The sequence below is a fragment of the Podarcis raffonei genome, chromosome 5, assembly GCF_027172205.1.
Source record: "Podarcis raffonei isolate rPodRaf1 chromosome 5, rPodRaf1.pri, whole genome shotgun sequence".
In the NCBI taxonomy this organism is placed as follows: domain Eukaryota; kingdom Metazoa; phylum Chordata; class Lepidosauria; order Squamata; family Lacertidae; genus Podarcis; species Podarcis raffonei.
In genome coordinates, this window is record NC_070606.1 from 38,374,758 (window position 1) to 38,390,854 (window position 16,097).

The 16,097-nt window shown below is 42.8% G+C and overlaps 1 protein-coding gene across 2 annotated transcripts in view; it reads left to right on the forward strand.

Annotated features, from left to right (window-relative positions):
* TBC1D12 (TBC1 domain family member 12) overlaps positions 1-16,097 on the forward strand; it is a 46,794-nt gene that overhangs the window by 9,544 nt on the left and 21,153 nt on the right. Inside the window, exons 2-3 of one of the 2 annotated variants that reach the window (XM_053388701.1) lie at positions 5,652-5,775; positions 15,245-15,301. In XM_053388701.1, the coding sequence (XP_053244676.1) occupies positions 5,652-5,775; positions 15,245-15,301 (181 nt within the window). The remainder of the gene's footprint in view (positions 1-5,651; positions 5,776-15,244; positions 15,302-16,097) is intronic. The other variant, XM_053388702.1, reaches the window with a different exon arrangement.

Sequence of the window (16,097 nt, forward strand, 5' to 3'; positions counted from 1 at the left end):
GATTTGAACTATAAAATGGTGATTTTCTTGAGTCAAAATGAGAATACCCCTAAACATTTTTTTTAGAAAAAAGCACTGGTTTGGTTTTATGTATTTTTTTATTGTAAACCGCTTTGCTGTTTCTTCGTGTGAAATAGCAGTTCATACATCTTTTTAAAAATAAACTAATAAAATAATTTGTTACCAGTTGGATACTTGTAATGCAGAATGGTAGCTTAAGTTGGACAGACTCCATGTTTCTCTTTCAGTGAACAGATAAACCTGGGAGTAAGAGCCACTATTTTGACAATGACAGCCGTCCAGTTCCAAGATAGTGATGAGGCTGAAACTAACCACAGGATAGCATACCCATATTGCCTAAATGCATCTGTTAAGCAGGTGGCCCTTTTTTGTTAATTGCATTTTATTATGTTTTGAGAAGGCTGTGTTGACAATTCTCTTATGGGGCAAACTTGAAAATGAGAAAACTCAGTGAGATGAGAAGCAGGACTCATTCCATCAGCTCTTTTGAAAGGCCCCTGAACTGTTTCCATCTGGTTATAAGAACTATTAAATTTTAAGAACTGGCAGCTGAGTTTGCTTTTTTCCTCTTTCCCTTGTATGTTATGTCTTTTAGGTTGTCAGCCCGCAGTGCAGGCAGGGTCTGTCTTATTTAAACAGACTGTATATGCAAGCCACTCTAGGAGTCTTCCTGACTGAAGAGCGTGGTACAAATGCCCTTAGTAAGTAAGAGAGGAAGAAATAACCTCATCAATAAGAAATAACACACCATTTAAGAGGGTACAAATGGACCTGCAACATTCCTATTGTAAGGCTGTTAAGTGAAATTAGGATTGCCAACCCTTGCTGGCAGCTGCATTTTCTTTTCTACATCTAACAACCCGCTCATTGGGTGACATAGGGCATGGGAATCAACATGACCCCCTATTAATGTTACCCCTGCTCCCCCCCCAAATAATTTATGGTTGTTAAAGGTGCAGGAGCAGAGAGACCGGGGCTTTTCAAGTTAATTGGCAAGCCTAAAGAGTATCAGTGCCAGAGGGAGAAGGAAATTCAGCAGATAAAGCAGACTCAACTCCCTACATCTTCTTCCTTTTTTCCTGAAGGTTATCCTTCAGCTTCAATAGCTGCCCGGAAGATACCCAACTGCTGTGATCTTTGGAGATTTTCTCCTCTTGCCCCACATGCCACAACTGTATGATGTCGTTCTCTCTACATAGAAAGTCAGCATGTTGGAGAGGGCTAGGCTACAGTCTCTCCCCCACCCCCATACTTGATTTCTTTGTGGGACAAACTTATTACATGGAAAAGCATACTGCCATGTCTGTCTGTCTGTCTGTCTGTCTGTCTCTCTCTCTCTCTCTCTCTCTCTCTCTCTCTCTCTCTCTCTCACACACACACACACACACACACACACACAAACTGTTCATTCAGACATAGCCTTACCACTTTCCTGAGAACTAGGCCAGGGAACTAGGAAAAAATAACATTTAAACTGCACATTCAGGCAGTTTAGTGCTGTGTTTTGTTAAATATAACATTGCTTATTCCTCTTCTTGACTTTGATCCATTACAGGTGTGGGGCATCTGTGGCCCTCCAGATGTTGCTCAACTATGGTTCCCATCAGCCCTAGCAACCATGGCCAATAGTCAGGGATGATAGGATTTGCAGTTCTGCAACCTCTGGAGGGCCAAAGGTTCTGCACACCTGGTCCTGCTAGTTAATGTTATAACAGAGAACCACAACCACGGCTGCAGATTCAGCTTCACTCATTTATTCTAACCTAGGTTAATGCACATTTTAAGTGCCCGGTTTTTACAGTTCCTTTGCAGGTGCTTGCCAGGGCAAGTGAGTGGGAGGTTAATTCTGGACCATAACCTTGGATTAGATGGAGCAGAAGCAATGTTAACAGCAAGAATAAAACACTCTGAACTACTTCAGCTTTGTGAAACAAAGTTCAAATAGCTTCATTATGTGTAAAAGGTGACTTTGTTCTCTCTCTCTCTCTCTCTCTCTCTCTCTCTCTCTCTCTCTCTCTGTGTGTGTGTGTGTGTGTGTGTGACATAATACTTGTACCTTTGGAACCATAACTCAGGTTAGATTTAGATGTGACTTGCTCTACTGATTTCTTAACGACAAACATGTAAGTAGTTCCATGGTGCTGGGGACTAACACCTAAATGTGGCAGAAATTGTCAACCTGTACATTTTGATTGTTCATTTATAAAATAGTGGGTTTTTTTTTAACATAGTCCCCTCAAGATGGCTTACACAGTACAAAAACAGAATGCAAGAAGTTTACAATAGGAGCAGCATTAAATATTTCATACGTTGGTCACTTAAAACAGAATACAATTCATTCACCCCTCCATGACATGTCATTCTTTCCCACCAAACCATATCTTTTCTCCCTGCAGAGTGTTCTCTAGGGTTTAACATGTTGCCTCATCTGCATAGTGGCAAAGTAATATGTGTTGTGGGGCTTAGAAGCTTTGGGGCAGGGCAGATAGTGACGACTGAGCTGGAAAAATAAGCCTCATGTTGCCATTGTGCTATCAAGATTTATGTCCATTTACCAGTGCCTGGATTGGCAGCTTAGATACGGCTGGGAGTACTGGTCTGCATAGAAAGAGCAATATAGCACCATAATGGCTGCTTATGCATACTTTCTTCACCTTTCCACTTTCCTCCCCCTCCTTCCATGTTCTAAGACACACTCATGCGCCTTCCCTGACTTTGTATCTGCTGCCAATGACAAGAGTAATAAAGGGAGGGGCCTGTTGACACCCAAGGCTGTGCAGAGATGCCACAACTAGTTGCTGTTTATGTGGCCAGGTTGACTTTGATAGGTGACGATACCCTGTTACAGGTGCTACAAAATGCATTGTTTGGACCTGAAATATTGGGGGGGGGGTTGCTTGCTTAGTTGGGTGACTAATGTGCCAATGCAGTGGCAATTCTTTTTATAAAATTTAAAAATGTTATACACTGCGTCTGCTAGAGCAGGATACCTTTAGTTGAAAGTTTCTTAAACGCCATGACAGTATTTTGATGTTACAGAAATGGCAAAGGTGTGCCTACATTTTCATAGATGGTGAAAAAAACCCATGCTTTCTTGGTTCACCTCTTTCTACCTAGTATAAATGCCAGTTAAATTACTATTAGACACTAAAATAGCTAAATCAAAACTACTTAATCATTGGAGCCCATTCAAATATAAAATGTTCATGAGAGCAGAACAGCATTTGTTGCATCAACTTTAGCTCTTCCAGCCCTGAACAAAATATATGGACTGTATAGCTAGGCTGAGATTGGATGGATTCACCAAGGTTTATCGTTTGTATTCTGTGTAGGTGACAGATTTCCCATCACTGTCTAGGGGTTTTTGCAGTGAGGGATATTCCTCTCATGGACTTGCTTGGCAGGCTTCTCTGCTGTGGTTGCTTCTTTGCATTACAACATTCGTCCTCCTCCCACAGAACTGGAATGTGTATTTTCACTTTCCAATAGAAAATTATGGAAGGAAGGCTAATGCTACTATTCTGTACGTGTTACCTATTTTTTGCCAACAAAAAGGAAGCAAGAAGAACAGCCCTGTGTTCTCAGTTGGAAAGGAAATATAGTTCATAAAATTAGTACTTGTACATCAGCCTTGTGAATAACTAGGAAGCAGTGTTTGAAACTCCCATTGTTCTTGGCGCATTTTGCGACTGGGAATTTCATTAGCATGAGCAGTTTCTGAGCTCTGGGCGCAATACTGTGCCTAAGATTTCAGATTAAAACTGCAGTGGAAGGAAAGGAGGACCCTTTCCTGCCTCCCCAATTCTAGCTCCTCTCAGAAGACTGGAGAAGAGACCCTCTTAAGAATATTAGGGGGGTGGGCAGGGGAAGGACTAGACCATGTGAAAAATGAACATAATATTTTAGCTGCAGTTCATTCATTTTCAGCTTTGTATTCTTGCTATAAAAAAGCAATCCTAGACATTCTGGGGGAAGGCTGTTGCTGCTCACACAGAATGAGAAATTGCTCATCAGGCATAAATGCTTCCTTGCAGAACCAGGTAGCCAACTAAAGATACATAACCATATAACATTGATTACACAAGCTCAATTTCATGTTGATACAAGTGCTAAATACTTGCCAAACATTAGATTACTGTTTCTCCCTGGAACCTGTCCACCCCCTAGACTGTGCATGGATTATTTTTGCTGCCATGCCCACACATTTAAATCTTACAGAAACCACAATCAAATTTCAGAATCTAGTCCCAAAAATACGGTATTTCTTATTTAAAGATGGTTAGGCAAACTGGTACTTGTTTTTTACTTGTGCATGTCTTCCTAGCCCTTTCTCTGCTAGAATGTATACCTTGAAGCAAAAAGAAAAATACACTGAAATATCACTATTTATGTTTAATGATAATAGGCTTCACTCTAATGATAAAGGGCCTCCCTTCAGCAAGATGCTATAAATCAGAAATCTTTAACAGGGAGGCCATTCTTTCTTTTATTTTGCAAACGTGGACCAAAAAGTAAGAGTAACTGCTTACTTCAATATTACTTGGCTAGGAGATGGGACTTAGGTCAGTTTTCTTGCCAACTCCTTTTCCTTACAGCATGCCATACTCTTCTCCCCTTAGACTTGTTCTTCCATGGCTTGCCTGGGCCACCCACCCACCTCTCTCCTCTGACGTGGCAGCATTGGTGTGACGTGGGCTGCAGCTGCAGAGCAGGATAGTTGATGTGATGCTCTCTTGTCGTGTCCTGACTCCTTCTCAACAGCTTACCTGGAGCCCCCAGTCACCTACCTCCTCCTAAGTGTTGTGCTGTTAACTAGGCCTGACCAAGGGAAAGTTTAAAAAATATTAATTTCATAAGTTTTGACATAGTCTCTTTCCCTCTCCTTACCCCCCCACCCCAAAAAACAATCTGTAGAAAGTAAAAGGTAAAGGGACCCCTGACCATTAGTTCCAGTCGTGGCCGACTCTGGGGTTGCGGCGCTCATCTCGCTTTATTGGCCAAGGGAGCCAGTGTACAGCTTCCGGGTCATGTGGCCAGCATGACTAAGCCGCTTCTGGCAAACCAGAGCAGCGCACGGAAACTTCGTTTACCTTCCCGCCGGAGCGGTACCTATTTATCTACTTGCACTTTGACATGCTTTTGAACTGCTAGGTTGGCAGGAGCAGGGACCGAACAACGGGAGCTCACCCCGTCGTGGGGATTCGAACTGCCGACCTTCTGATTGGCAAGTCCTAGGCTCTGTGATTTAACCCACAGTGCCACCCGTGTCCCACTCTGTAGAAAGTAGCTGTGATTAATTGTTAATCTTTTATTTATTTATTTATTTATTTATTTACGGCTATTCACCCATAAAGTATTTACAAACATAAAAACACAGAGACATAAAAACCGATATATCCGACAACAGAAGGTGAACACCACGATGCAAGGGTGGGTCCTTGAGCAGAGCCAAATGACAGCTTGGGGCCAGGAGAGCTCCAAGGGACGGTTCACAGAAAAAGAAAAACTGAAGACGAGATCTGACATGCACTCTCATCAATTGTTAATCTTGATATTTAGGTTTAAGAAATTGACATCAACTCCAGCAAACACACCTTCAGTTTTAAACTTCTTTGTGCGTTTTTTAACAGGAACTTCTTTGCTAAAAGGACAAAGGAACTCAAACCTGCTGTCCACAGTGCTCCTGGCTGGAAGTTGTTTGGAAAAGTCCCACCGAAAGAAAACGTACAGAAAGACTCCAAGATAATTCAGCAGGTGAGCATCTGTAAAATGATATGCAAATCTTTTCCCATTTTGTCCTTGGAATTTCATAGAGCAGACTTCTGTAAGGTAGTCCTGCTTAATGTTAATTTATTTACTAGGGACTTCCACTCCTGCTAGTGTTGCTTGCCTACCCTGCCAACCCCACTGTCCCTCACAGGTCCTTCAGCCCTCCCAGACCCCTCACAGCTACTTCAGCTCCCCACCTGCCACCCCATTCCCCAATCTTCCTCTCCCATAGTTTGCCCCAAACTCTCCTCTCCCCCACAGTCTGCTGGAAACTCTCTCCTCCCCACCCTTTCACAGATCACCCCAATCTCAAGATCCTGCTGCTCTGCCCCTTGCAGAGGAGAGGGGAATGAAGAGGAGAAAGTCTTTCTCCCCATGCTCTGTGACACCGGCAGTATGAAGTGTGCGGTTGCCTGGGGTGAAGAGGAGAGTTCTCTTCTTCTCTCCCCTTTTCTCTGCAGGTAGCAGTGAGATCTTGAGATTGGAGCAAGTTATCTGGGGATGTGGAGTGGGGAGGTTTCAGTGAATTGTGGGTGGTGGTGGCAGCAGCAGCAAGGGTGGGGAGCATGGGAAGACCTGCCTGCTTGCTCAGCTGAGCTGCTTGCACATTCAGACCCCTGTTGTGGGTGCAAAGGAAAGGTTGGGTGCCGGGTGGTGACACAAGGAGCATGGAAAGGTCTTCCTGGGCTACCTGCCTGCTTGCTGGGCTGGTCAGCCCACTCACACCCTCAGCCTGCCTGCTTTGCTGGCTGAATCTGCCGGCTGTTGCCGTGTGACTTGCAGCATGGCCACTTTTTTCCTTACAAAAACATTATATAGTAAGATAACTGTTTTTACCCTGCTCTGAAGAGTTCCCACAGTACCTAAAACCTGTGCTTTTTTTCTAAAAGAAAATGTTTAGGGGTACTCTCATTTTCCTACTCATGTTGAAATACTGTCCCTGAATAAGGCCAAACTTAGATTCACAAAATGTTTAGGGGTTTGTGTACCTCCAGAAAAAAGCACTGCCTAAAACAATTAAAAGAAACTGCAGCTGAAACTTTTCAAGAATAGTTTTGAGTATATGTTTGCCTTAACAAATGGATGGAAATGTAAACAGAAGTTGCTAGTGCTTTGTAGCAGTCACTTGCAGTTGAGTAGTTTACTCAGAACCCAAAAAATATTTTAGTCTGCATGCATAAGAATAATAAACTTTCTGTATCTGTTGAGGTGGGGAACAACTAATTTGGATTAGATGAGTCATAAAATGATGTGGCAGGGGTTCAAATTATGGCTTCAATTTAAGTTTAAATAGATAGGGTAGTTCTTGCATAAATGTACAAATAATTGCACAGTTGTTGCTTGGTAGTTGCTTGTGTGAATGTAGTCCATTGAAGAGATCTATCGGTAGAATATATTAAATCAAAGTAATTTAAATCTGCAAGAAAAGAATGGCTTTAAATTAGTTTTCCTATTCTGAAATAAATATATTTCCTGAAACAACATGCATCCTAGCTAGTTGCTAGAACAGAGGATGCTATTCAACGTTAGTTATACTTGGACCCATTGTAATCAAATATGTTGCCCCTTCTGAGTGTGACACTCATAGTCTTTATGCAACCTAGAAACATAATCCAAAATCTATACTTTTTGCGCTGCAGAACAGTATTGGTTTAGAGACTAGGTACATTTATAGCCATCTTGAATCAAATCCCATTGAACAAAGTGGGTTTTTGGATGGGCTTGGACTGTTAAGAACTTGGTCTGGAATTTTGTAGATGTGTACGCTGGTTGTTATTAGGCAGAAGTAAATATCTGTGGTGTGTGTTTGGTAGTCCTAAATATTCATAATTTGCAGCTGAACAAGTTGCAGAACTCAAGTAGTCTGCTTGTTTATGAAACTTGTAACTCACACTTCACTGGCTGGCTGGTATTGCTACAAATATTACAAAACTACCAAAACAATAAAACAGCAGTGCAGTGCAAGATAAAATGGCTAACCAGTAAATTTAACTGCAGTTTAATTGTGAGCTTAACCTTGCAGCAGCAGTTAGAGGACACACAAGAAATGCAAGATTTCTCATATGGGTTTGGTGCATGATACTGATGAGCTATGAGTTAGCTCTCATGAAACCTTGAGCCCTTGACAACTTCCTGATCCCAGTCTGAAAGGAAGCCAAAAATATGACTTTGTTATTTACAGTATTTCATCTTAGACATTTTGCATTATGGTTCATTCTTACACAGAAAAGCAACTATTAACTCCCTCACTCTCTCTCTGTGCTAAATGGGGGCAAGTTTTTTACATGTAGGCTTTAAACTACATGCCCTTTCAGATTTCACTGGACTCCCAACTCCCATGGTCTCTTACTTTTGGCCGTGCTGGCCGGGGTTGATGGGAATTGCTCTATGGGTTTTATTCGCTGTTGCCTGTGATATCCCATTCACACATGCAAGCTCTTGGCACAAATACCCATGTTCATTCAGTGTTTCATGACTTAGTGGCTGCAGCATTGACTAAAATTGTTCCTCTGTCCTGGTGTAGTGAGTATCTGCTTGTGGGACTGATTTGGCCCACCAGGGCTTCCCTTTTGGCCCACAAGGCTGTTTTGACCAACCCATGCCCAGCTGCCCTGGTAAGGCGGATCATTGCTGTGTAAGACTCTGCAGCCCAAATGGGAAGATATGGTGGGGCAAATCTGGCCTGTGGGCCAGAGGTTCCAAAGCCCTCAACAACTAGTTGATTGTCAGGTGCTTCAGCACTGCACTTTGAGATGTGTCCATCACCTGATGTCATTGTGACATCAGAGTGACTGGTAGCAAATTTTGGGGGTAAGCATGGGATTGTAGGGGGAGGAGAGGAAAGTGAAGTTCTGTTGTGGAAGTGGATGTCCCACTTGTGTTCAGACAGTGTTGGATACAGTCCTTTGTCTGTAATTCCTGAAAGGAAGATAATCCATTATTGTGTTCAAGCAAGGTGTCTCTTACCTTTGCATAGAACTTCAGTAATGGAGAGAATGAAATTCATGTTTTTAATCTCTACTGCCAGTCAGTGTTTCAACTTTTGACCCAGTGCTGCTGTGTTACTTTCCATACAACACTAAGGTAAATCTGACTGTTAAACAACTGTGTATTGGATGCATACCATTGAGACGAGCAACTTGCTTTCAGCTGCTAGGTTGTTAAAAGCAATGGTTATGCTGTTGTAAATGTTCATTTTGTTCTTAAAAAAAATTCTGAATAAAAGCAATTGGTAAAGTGCATCTTCACTTGTGAAAAAGCCAGAAGATTTTACTTGAATCTTACTCTGAACCACTTTCCCATCATCCATTTTTAATAGCTTCGTTTGGAGTTTTAACCTCAATACGTTATTCATACTATGGTCTCATTTCTCTGTGAATAAACAAGCCATTTACTGTTACCTTGCACTTGAACCCTAAATGTAGTAAATCTATATATAGTAAGATATTCTAAAATTAAAAGCTGAAGCTGGATACAGACACTATGAAATTAACTTACATGCAGAAGTGCTTTAGTCGTAGAAGTTAATATTTCAGATATTGAAGTTGGATGTATTTATCATTGTGATGGATTTTGTTAATTGGATTTTTAAATCTCTGGCACAACACATGTGGCTATATACTGTCATTGGTAAAAAAAATAAAAGCAGTAGTAACATTTTTTTCTGCACCATAAATGTGAAAAGCATTTTTTGTACTTAAAAACAGCAAATAATAACTTGCATATTTTTCCTTTTGTTCTAATATTTTCTTTAAACAGGAGTATTACATTTTCTGAATGCATGGCTTAAAAGAGTTATGCATGTATCTTATGCTTTGTATAGTTAGAAAGTGGTTTATCACAATGACAACGAACTCAAAAGTCGTTGCTTTTGGAGGCAGAGAAATTGCTCTTATGTAACTTATTCTCTTTCAATCCAGACTCATTGAGACTTCCAGGGTTTCTGGGAAAGCATTCAGCTGACTTCTAGAAATAGTTTGGTGTTTAGAAAATAGTGAATCAAAATGCAGAACACTTCTGTGGAATGTGAATGATTTCCTGTAGAGTAGCTGTCAGTGAAGGTAAAAAGCATATTACCATTGACTAAGGCTGCATTCCTAGGTACACTTACTTGGTAGTAATCCCCAGTGAAGTCAACAGAACTTACTTCCAAAAAGGCATCCTTAGGGTTACAGTGTTTATGATTTGGACTCTTGTAAGTTTACAAGCAAAGCTACAGAAAAATCAGTTATATCAGAGATCTGGTCATGTTTCAGTTGCTTTGCTTCAGGATAATGGTCAGGGTCCAGGGTGCTATGAAATTAGTTTTGATCACTTCTCCATTCCCACTTCCTCCTTTTATTTTGTCTGTTCTCCTTTCCTCATCTGTGCTGCATGACAATTTTTAAAACAAAGAACAGTTTGCAATAATGTCAGAAAGGTTGTTCAAAGAAAATAATAGTGCAATCCCAGTGGAACATCTGTATCACTCACTATTTGCATGAGACTAAGCAGCTATTTTGATCTCCACTGAAGAATCAGGCAGAGCAATCCTATGGGTTGGGTAGGGAGGAGCAAAGGTGGAAGAACTGCCAAGCCTGCGCCAGCGGAGCAAAATAAGTGTGTGTGAGTGTGTGTGTGTGTGTATGTAATCTGCAATCTGCATTTTCCTTCCCCCTGTATCTTTCATCTTTTAAAAACTTTGCTTCCCATTGGTTTTCCCTCACTCCAGCAACATGTCAAGCAGGGCCGTCTTAACCATTGGCGCTAGGGGTGCACGGCACCCGGGCGCTGGGTTCTCAGGGGCACCAGGCCGAGAGTCCGGGGCCAAGCGTTGGAGTCCGGGGAAGAGCTGCTAACAGCCGAGCAGAGCAGAGCCTGTCGGAGCACCACGGGGTCTTCTGCTGCGGGCGGCTCTTTCCCGGACTCCAACGCTCGGCCCCAACTCTCACCAAGCCTCTTGCGGCGCTCCAGCGGGCTCTGCTCTGCTTGGCTGTCGGCTCTTGCTCCAGCTACATGGCGGCTAACTGTTTCGGCACCGTGCCCAGAGCACCGTATAATGTGGGCACTGCATGACACATTCTGTTGCATGCACCGAGCTGCAGGTTCCTTTGTTGGCTTTTCCGCTGTCAGCGCACGCTCCCAGCACTGCCTAAGGTGGGGTGACAGCGCAGAACAACAGGGAATGCAAGCAGCAGCAGAGGAAACATCTCCGGGCGGGATCCGCCGACGGCAGCAACAAAACCTGACGAATAGGAGTGCGCGGATCCCATCCAGAGATTTTTCCTCCGCTGCCACTTGCATTCCCCATCGTTCTGCGCTGGCACCTCACGTTGGGCGGCACTGGGAGCGTGCACCGACAGCGGAAAAGCCAACAAAGGAGCCCTCAGCTTGGCACACGCAACAGGATGTGTCGCGCAGCACCCACACTACGCATGCTACACGTGCGGCCAAAACAGTTAGCCGCCATGCAGGGGTGGAGGCAGCGGGTGTACAGCGCTGCAACTGTGCCACCCGACATTCTCCCCCCCAGCATGGAACTTGCACCCACCTTCATATGCCCCACAACCCTTCTAAAGGTAAACAACTATTTCTTTTAAAAAAGGTGAACAACTTTGGCGGTTCTCTCCCTTAAAAAAGTCAACAACTTTGGACAACCTAGGGGCGCCGGGCGGATCTTTGCACCCCGGTGCCGCATATGCTTAAGATGGCCCTGATGACAAATGTCAGGTCTGGAAGTGGTTGCTCACGAGTAACCAAACAGGACTCCGACCTGTCTTTCACAGGTTTTATTGGTGCAAACTATTTACAGTGCAGAACCCCAAAGTTCATGTCCGTCTCAGTCACTTGCAGAATCCGGGAGTGGCCCCTTCCGGTTTCTCTCCCAACATAAGAACTTAGACACCCCAAATCTCCGCCTCCCCTCCTTACGTTTCACCCCTCTGCGCAAGCTGGGTGACGGAAACGGCATGTCTGTTTCCTGGCCAGCTGGGCTAGGTGAGGCACTTGGGCTCTCAGTCACATCTTCGAGCCCTCCCCTTGCCTGGCTATCCACTTCCCGCTCTGCTCCACTGGAGGTGTGGCTTTCCTCGCCGCTGGACAAGGAGCTGCTCCTCAGCAGCGTCGGAGGCTCTCTGTATTCTCCTGCCCCGCTCCCCTGTTGCAATGGCAGTCCCCTGACATCAAGTATAGCACACTTTGCTTCCCTGACACTCCCTTGAAATACATACTCCTGCTGCCAGAGAACCGAATGCAGAAGAGTAACAGCATCAGTGATTTCATTGATTGTAACAAGGTAGTCTCTCTTTGCCTGCAGAGAGGAAGATCTGGAAATTTTTATGGGCTCAGATCCCTCCCAGTGTCCATAGGATTGTGCCCTTTTAAAAAATAATCAGTATATTATCTGGCAGAAAAAAGAATACATTTTTCTTCTGCATACATACAACCACTTACTTCTAAATACTTGACATGGTATCAGCATGGATTGAAATATGTGATGAATAGGAACATTTCATGTTTTTTTCTCTATCTGAAAAACTTATGTGATAGACTGCATTCTTTAAAGTGCCTCATTAGCAGTTTTTGTTTGGGATGGGAATAATTGCAGCTCCTAAAATCAGCAATGTTACTTCCTTTTTTAAAAAAAAATAAGCTTGACTTTTCTCTCCTTTTTGCTCACCACTTCCTTTTATTTCTCTCACTGTCCTGGTAATCTCTTACTATACATGTGTATGAAATTTTAAAGTTCTTTAGCAATCTCTAGAGTGTCAGGCTTCCTTAGAAATTGGTTTAAAAGCAGCTGAATGGTACTAGTCATAGGAAATTGGACAGGGTGTCTGTCAGTGTTCGAAACTTCCATTGTTCTCAGTGCATTTTGCGACAGGGAATTTCATTAGCAGTTTCTGAGCTCTGGACACAATACTGCGCCCTGAGATTTCAGATTAAAACTGCAGAGTGGAAGGAAAGGAGGACCCTTTTCCGCCTCCCCACATCCAGCTCCTCTCTGAAGACTGGAGAATAGACCCTCTTAAGAATATAAGGGGGGTGGGCAGGGGAAGGACTAGACCATGTGAAAAATGAACATAGTATTTTAGCTGTAGTTCATTTTCAGCTTTGTATTCTTGTTATAAAAAAGCGCGCCTGGACATTCCATTGTTGCGCCCATAACCTAAGTTTAAGGTGCTATTTGGCTCCTAGCTTTCATATCTCAGTTTCTAACACTGCAGGGTGTCCAAGGGTGGTTTGAGCTTGAGTTTATTGAATAGTGGTATTTCTAAAAAGCAATATGATAAGGACACATTGGCTTGCTATTTAAAGAAAAACTCGGTCTTTCTGTCCAAGCTCCATGGAGTGTCTAAAATAGCTCAGCAAAGGTGATGTTAATTGACACTTTTCAGTTAAATTGTTTGGAACATTCATATTGATCCTATGACCTACGGTATTCTGTAACATCTGTTACCCATAAATGAGCATGGTTTATTGCCCGCAAACAATGAAGATCAGCGAAAGTATGTTAAACCAGCAACTAAGTATGTTAAGCCAGTTAACGAAGTTCCTTGCTTGCTAATGCAACCTACTACCACACTGACACAATGTGTGGAAATGTTTATCCCATCAGAGAGGTGCTTCCAAGGTTATGGGAAAAGATTCCTAGATAACTTGGTGCGCTTGGCGCGTGAGCTTTTGCTATCAAGATTCCTGGTATCTTAGTTAAACTACCTATCCCATGTTCATAGACTTTCTGGAATAATGTTGCCATAGTGGGTGGCTGATCCGTCACTAGATTTCCCAAGGACAAATGGAACTAGAGAGAAATTTGCTGGGCCCTGGAAGGCTGCTAGTTGATTTGCCAACCAGTGTTCATACCAAGGTCATTTGCTTTCTCTGGCATGGCGAACCTCTCTAGGTTTGAAGTATACGTCACCTTGCTATTAGTTTGGCAGGGTTTACATCTTATTTTCAGTAGCCCCTGTTTCTGCCCCTCCTGATACGTGAAGACGTAATATTAGTCAATTTGTACAGCCTTTTCAGTACTGCTTCAGGTGTGACGCAATCTGTTTTTGTGTTAGTTATGTAGGGAGCAATCTAAATTCCTCCCTGGCACGAATGGGTTTTATGGAGTGGCAAGACCACCACTGCATCTGCAGCTGTGCTGCGCATGGGGGCGAGCAGGCAGATTGCTGTGCCAGTCTGGAGCTGGAGCAGTGACCAGGCCCAAATGGGGCCCAAGGCCACTATGTGGCATCAGCAGGGATGGCTTGGGATATACCATATTTTTGTGTGTATAACACAACCCCTATTTTGGGGGACTCTAAATTGAGGAAATGGGGGGGCGATTGCCCAGAGTTGTTGAGCTTCTATGGGGGGGGGTGCCAACAATCATTCACCCACCTGACCGTCGCTGCCAAACAAACACCTCTACGAAGCCATCGATCACCTGCCCACTCACTGCCAGCAGCCGCCAATCACCAGCAGGCCTTGCTGCGCCCATCCAATCACCCACCAAATCGCTGATTGTAATCTACTGCTTGCGGACACCAATCGCACGTCCCCCTCTGCACTATCCGTGTATAAGACGATTCCCAATTTTTAAGAATTAATTTTAATATAAAAACTTGTCTTATACACGGGAAAATACGGTAATTTATCCTGGCCAGCCCAGCCCCTTCCCCACTCCTGGGAAGGGGAGCTCCGCTGCTTTCACTCCAGAGGCAGTGGAAGGCTGATAAGAGACCAGCAGCACTGTTGGGAGGGGTTTGATTTGGGTGGAGGTGCATTTGCCCAATCCAGCCCCTGCCAGCCTGCCCCAAAGGAGGTTTGAATTGCTCTGCTAGTTTAGGACATTGGTCCCTTGATGCATCTTTACTGCTGTGCCAAATGCTTCATAAACAGAAATGAATGCTAAGATAGATCTGAATTTAAACATCCAAATCATTTCCTGCCGACTTTCTTCCCTGCTTAGTCCTTGTGGAACCATTCATTTTAGCTATCTAAAACATATGCACCTCACTAAAAAGATTTAAAACTAGTAGAATTTACATACAAGCTTATCAAAAATACCAGAGAGAAGCAAAATGTATGTTTCCACAGATGTTAACCTTTTAGAGTGGGCCTCTGAAATTGAGAAGATCTGAAGACTGCTGGCTAGGGCATGACTTAGCTATGAAGGCCGTAATGGATTATTATTTTTGTCCTCTTTATGTATTATACAATCTGTGCCTTAAACTCTCGGTGGTTTTTTGATAGAAGCTTTGAATTTTAGCTTTTAATGTAGAATATGGGTATATGTCTTAAATCTGCCCAATGCCTCAATCTCAATCTGCATTGGAATTGAACATGAGCATGCTTGAAAAAGCAGTACGCACTGGTGGTCCATATAAACTGTAAAGAAGAACATAAAGTTTGCATGCATGTTGCTGTATATTAATGACTGTCAATTGTTTCTCTAAGGATGTACTTCTGTTTTTCTCATTAGGATGAAAGTTCTGGCAGTGTTGCATCAGTATCTACACTCAATCTATTAAACACAGGGGTATGAAATTTAATATTTTTCTATCACATTATATGCCATGCATGGGATCTTTTTAGCAATCATTGAATTAGATGGCATATCACATAATTGTAGCATGAGTTAACAGTACTAACTCATCAAGTCACTGAATACCATTATTGAAAAGCAAGTTTTACTCATTTCCCTTGTTCACAGTTTGCAAATTTGATATGAATTTCTTTGTTTTGTTTCTTTCATTTGAAAATGTATCCAGATTAATTGTTGCAGTTGAATGAAATATTCATTCTTGTTCACTTAGCATGTGGCTTTCAGAGATTTTTAAGCAATAGTCTACAAATGTTTCCAGCAACTTCACTGACGTCTGGCTGTATAGTGAAATTAAATAATTGTAACAGTTTCCAATGTTAAAGGTCGCCATTCCAAGTGGACGGGTGAAGGGAAAATATGCCAGAGTTGAGCTTGGCAAAGGCTGTGCAAGGAGAACTTCCTTAAAAGCAAAGGACTCGGGTTTTTTTCTTGACTAGCTGTACTCATACTAAGCTCTTATCCATGGAGCAATACTTTCCCATTGTACGAAGACCAGCTATTGCTCTCTGTTCTGCCACTATTATCTATGAGCAATAAGCCTTGGTGCTTTTTTAGATAACTGATTAAATAATGAATACGCCATCTAAATTGGGGGTGTGATCTACTTAAAAAATGTGTACCCCTCCGTTCTCTTGTTCACTCAAAACTCAGGGTGGCTGTAGATCACTGCTTATTAACATGTTAAACTAAATTCTCTTAGTATCTTGAACGTTAATCCCAACCCAGTCTA